The 5,589-nt window shown below is 34.5% G+C and overlaps 1 protein-coding gene across 1 annotated transcript; it reads left to right on the top strand.

Moving 5' to 3' along the window:
* Positions 1-615: 615 nt before the first annotated feature.
* On the top strand, positions 616-1,160 carry LOC123845463 (ATP synthase-coupling factor 6, mitochondrial-like). Its single transcript, XM_045876216.2, has one exon. It carries the CDS (start codon positions 631-633, stop codon positions 1,027-1,029), a length of 399 nt encoding a protein of 132 aa, XP_045732172.2. The 5' UTR covers positions 616-630; the 3' UTR covers positions 1,030-1,160.
* The last annotated feature ends 4,429 nt before the right edge of the window (positions 1,161-5,589 follow it).

Raw genomic sequence — 5,589 nt, 5'->3', positions numbered from 1 at the left:
TGAGGCTATACAGTTTTGGCTAGAATATCACAACAATGATGTTTCTCTCCTTAGTGCACCATATCTCGAGGTTCAAGATATCAATGTATCTTATTACTGGTGTCTGCTAGGTTTACCCACTGTAAAATTACTATCTTTTCCTTTGTAGTTGATAAGTATTTAGGGGTGGGGAAGATTGCTTGAGACTAGGCAATTCTTATTTTTCCTCAAATAATTGCTCCCTAATTTTAGTATCCATTGGTAGATCTTGTCTGACATTATTAGTGCAGTGTTTGCCTAATGATGGTTCTCTATTTCTCTCTTTTCTTCTACATTTGTTGATTGGAATACCATTGTGAGAAAGAGCTGTCTCTTCTCCTTTACTTATTTATTTATGTATATATGCATGGATTATGGATATTGGTTTATTCCATGGGTTAAATCCAATATTATTATTACTATTATTAATTTTGTGGCTTGAATTATTCCACCTTTGACCACTGGGAGGTCCCTCAGGTTGGATCCTGTATTCTTTTGACAAGGTTCATTTATTTAAATCATTTCCTTGCTTTCTAGCATAACATGCTATCCTAGGTTCATCTTGCGTATTTCTTGCCCTAGCCCTGGAATCAAATACTTCTTCAAGAAGATATGATTCCTGAGAACGGTGGCAGCCACGGAGGCTCTGGCAGCTCGGGACTGAGTGCAAGTAACAAAATCACCATGATTCTTCAGAGGCTCTTCAGGTTTTCCTCTCTCATTCAGTCTGCAGTCTCAGTTCATTTGAGGAGGAACATTGGTGTTACAGCAGTGTCATTTAATAAGGAACTTGATCCTGTACAGAAACTCTTCGTGGACAAGATTAGAGAATACAGAACTAAGCAACAGGCATCTGGAGGACCCACTGATACTGGCCCAGAGTACCAGCAAGACCTAGAGAGGGAGCTTTTTAAGCTTAAGCAAATGTATGGTAAAGCAGACATGAATAGGTTCCTGGACTTCAAATTTGAAGATCCTAAATTTGAAGTCATCGAAAAACCCCAGTCCTGAAGAAAGAATGTAAACTTAATTTGGTAATTTGTCCTAGATTAGTTGTACAACTGTATCAGAATAAACATACATTTCTCAGCTGTCAAGTGTTCTTTTAATTCTGATTCCAAATAAATTATTTGGTGATGTTGGGTGTGCAAAAAAAGAAGAAGATATGATTCCTTCTATTGAAGAACAGCGATTAGAGACCAAGATTTAGGTGCTAGGTATGCTCAGATTAGATTTTATTACCATCTTCAGATTTTTCTTTCTCATTTGTGAGAACTAATCTTGGTGATATGGGAATGAAGAGAACCACTGGGTAAGCCTTTAAAGTATTTTACATGCCAACCTAAAGAGTTGGGATTTGATATCATTGATATTGGAGAGAAATTTTGTAAAGCTAAGCAGGGGAGTAAGTGATGGAATTGTGTTACAGGATAATTCTCATACTCAGGTGCAGGATATAACAGGTGAGTGGGCAAAAGCCTGGATGATTAAGAAAAACTAGGTAAGGTTACCTTTGCACTGAGTGAGAGAGGCCTAGTAGTAGAATAAAAGTGTAGGAAGAAGAAAGAAAAGGAAGAAGCAGAAACATTAGAGAAAAATAATTGGCTAGAGATGGTGATAGACACAACAGAGGGCTGGGGGAAGTGTAAAATTATTCTGTTTGGTATTTCAGAGAGCTGAATATATAGAGGTGTCACTGGTAATATCAGGAATGATTGATTCTATGTCAAGAAAGCACAGATTTCAGTTTTGACATATTTAGCTTAAGAATTATTGAGACATGTTAATGGAAATATCTCCAGTAGGAATGGGAGGTATTATACTAAAGATATTGTATTTTTGAACTCCTAATACCTACTTCTGTATGCCCTTTCAGTGGGTATTTAGAATAATAATAGCTAACATTTTTAAGTGCTTACCTTGTGTCAGGCTTATGCCAGGCATTTTTATATACATCAAGCATATATATATATATTATGGATATTAAAAAATATAAATATAGCCTTATTTAATCCTCATAATAGTCATATTCATATCATTTCCATATTTTTATGGAGAAGCTGAGATTCAAAGAGACTGAATAGCTTGACCAAAGGGACACAGCTAGTAATTTATGAAATCAAGATTTAACTCCAGCTCATATGACTCCAATGCCCCTACTTTTCATCAATGCACTGTTTTTAAGAGAAAAGTAGGTAAACATATAGAGTGATCAAACAAAAAAGCATGCCTTACAGAAATAGATTTGAGACTTATTTGTGCAAATGAATTCACTAGAAGAGTAAGGCTAAAGGAATAAAAACACCCTAAGACAGAATCTCAATAAAATAGATTTGAAACAAGGAAGACAAAGTCAAAGATGATAAAAAGGAATAAAACAGAGAAGGAAATAGAAAATACTGTGAGCATATCAGAGAAAAACAAAATGCTATGGTAAGAGATTTCTACCAGTAATGGTAGGTAAGTTTATTGCAGGCCAACACCCCTGCCAAGGACAATTATAAAATGCATAAAATGTCTCAAACCATTTGTTTTAAGGTATCAGAAAGCTTACCAAATTAGCAAAGACCTCAAGAGACAAGATCCCAGAGTAAAGTGAAGCTCCTATGTAAACAACATCAATGCCCTTTGCCTGTGCAGCATTTGTCAGTTTTGAAGAGACTGTACAAAGCTTCTGGAAGTCTTAATGGGACTTGGGGTAAGAAATTGGAATTCAGGGTCTATCAAGAAGAGGCCTTAGTAAATAACCTACACTTTCAGCTGGGACTACAAATGACTATACTTTAGAAATTTACCATCCCTCACATAGAATAAAGTCCACCTCTAATTGACCCTATCCAAGATTCAATTAAGGCAATCTGCCCAACACTAAATGCCTTCCGGTAGAAAAAGTAAATCCTTTTTGGAGGAAGATAATACTTTACAAATTTTCATACACTGTGTACAGGATTCAGTAAAAAATTAGCCAGTATCCAAGAGACAAGAATAAATGCCCCAAATCCAAGACAAAAAGAAGAAAACAGACACAGACCTATACAAGATCCAGATATTATCATCAGACTTGGATATTAAAATATATGTGATTAATATAATTCAAAAAATAAAAAGATAGATTTCAGAAGAGAAATGGAAACTATATTGAAATTACATCTTAATAGACAGCTTCAAGAGCAGATTAGGTAAAACTAAAGAAAATATTACTAAACTAAAATTTGTGTCAGAATAAAATATTCAAGCTGAATCACAGGGAGAGAAATAGTGAAAACCACATTTTTAAAAGTGTGGTAGACATATAGGACATGGCAAAAGATAGAGTACTCATATAATTGGAATCCTAGGAGAAGAAAGAGGATAAGGCAAAAGTAATACTCAAAGAGATAAGGGCTGAGAACCTCCCAAATGGATGAAAATACACCAAGTCCTAAGCTGAGGAAGTGCTATGAACACTACCAATGAAGAAACAACCATACTGAGGTATTTCAGGAGCTTTCCAAGAAAAAAAAGGGACAGGAGTAAGATAGTAGCTAAAGGCTCAACAGAAACATACGAAGCCAGAAGATAATGGGATTATATTTTCAAATTGCAAGGGAAAAGAAAAAATGGAAAAAAAATCCAACTTTGATTTGTTTGTCTGATGGTAATCCTTCAAAAGAGAAGAGAAAAATGAGATGCTTTCAGACCAAAATAGAGATTTTATCACACTGAAGGAAATACAGGAAAGCCCTTCTTTAGTCCAAAGTGAAATGATTCCTGATGGATGCACTGAAATGCTGGAAGAAATGAAGAACAAGGAAAAAAGATAAACATACAGGGAAAATCTAGATCAATATTGATCATATACAAGAATACCAATAATGTCTTGTAGAGCTAATACACACACACACACACACACACACACAAAGAATGTCATGACAACAAAAGCACAAAAAAAAAAAAAAAGGAAAAAGGTTATTAAAGTGTTCAAAGACCCTTACATGTCTTGGGTAGTGGCAAAAATAATTTAAATTGAAATTTAATATGTCAAAGATATTTACAGTGATGTCTTAGAGTAGCCACTGAAAGAATAATAAAAAGGAATAATAAAAAGTTATGATAAAAATAGTAACTGATGCTTCAAAAGAAACCAAGAAAGCAAAGAAAAGGGAGGGACAAGTAGATGACAAATTAGAGAACAAATTTAAATCCAAACATACTAATAGCACAAAATGTAAGCATACTGAACACTGTAATTTTTTAATCACCAAATAATATTTAAAAAAAAAAAAAAACACCACAGACTGCTTAAAGGGATGTACTTTAAATATACGGAAATGAATACAAGGAAAATAAAATAATGGGGAAAATACACAATGCAAAATGAATCAAAACAAAGATGGGATAGTTATGTCACTATTGGAAAACAGGCTGGAAGTATTGCTAGAGATAAAACTGGGATTTGTTTCATAATTATAAAATGGTCTGTTAATAGGAAATTGAATAAAAACAAAGTATATGCACCTAAAAAATATCCCCAAAATATATTGAAAAAAAGTTGACAGAAATAAAGTGAGAGAAAAATCAATTATAGGCAAAAGTTGTTTTTTAAATTTTTTAATTGTTATGTTAATCCCCATACATTACATCATTAGTTTTAGATGTAGTGTTCCATGATTCATTGTTTGTGCATAACACCCAGTGCTCCATGCAGAACATGCCCTCCTCAATACCCATCACCAGGCTAAACCATCCTCCCACCCCCTTCCCCTCTAGAACCCTCAATTTGTTTTTCAGACTAAAACAATAAGTAGACTAAAACTACAAAAAAAACCACAATAAGAATGTAATAGATATGTACCACATGATTAATATGCTTGACGTCTATAGAACTCTGCATTCAGAGACTGCAGTTTTTCAAAAGAATAGAGAACATTTACCAAAATTAACAAGACATTGAACCATAAAGCAAATCTTAACAAATTTTCAAAAGATTGAGGGAAAAGAAGAGCCAGTGTTCATAGCAGCAATGTCCGCAATAGCCAAACTGTGGAAAGAGCCGAGATGCCCTTCAACAGATAAATGGATAAAGAAGATGTGGTCCATATATACAATGGAATATTACTCAGCCATCAGAAAGGATGAATACCCAACTTTTACATCAATATGGATGGGACTGGAGGAGATTATGCTAAGTGAAATAAGTCAAGCAGAGAAATTCAATTATCATATGGTTTCAATTATTTATGGAACATAAAGAATAGCATGGAGGACATTAGGGGAAGGAAGGGAAAAATGAAGGGGGGGAAATCAGAGGGGAAGACAAACCATGAGAGACTACGGACTCCGAGAAAAAGACTGAAGGTTTTGGAGGGGAGGAGGGTAAGGGGATGGGTTGGCCCCATGGTGGGTATTAAGGAGGGTACATACTGCATGGAGCACTGGGTGTTAGACGAAAACAATGAATCGTGGATCATGACATCAAAAACTAATGATGTATTAACATAACATAATACAATAAAATTAAATTAAAAATTGATTGATTGATGTCACACAGAATACATTCCCAGACTAGAGTGGAATAAAGCTAAATTAATA

Source organism: Mirounga angustirostris, unplaced genomic scaffold, assembly GCF_029215605.1.
Source record: "Mirounga angustirostris isolate CCGP_5_RB_7025 unplaced genomic scaffold, mMirAng1.0.hap1 SCAF_6, whole genome shotgun sequence".
NCBI lineage: Eukaryota > Metazoa > Chordata > Mammalia > Carnivora > Phocidae > Mirounga > Mirounga angustirostris.
Note: the sequence above shows the minus strand (reverse complement) of the source record. Positions and strands in the feature narration are given on the sequence as shown.

Coding starts and splice junctions, on each gene's coding strand:
- LOC123845463 (XM_045876216.2), top strand. CDS start 631: ATGATTCCTGAGAACGGTGGCAGCCACGGAGGCTCTGGCAGCTCGGGA.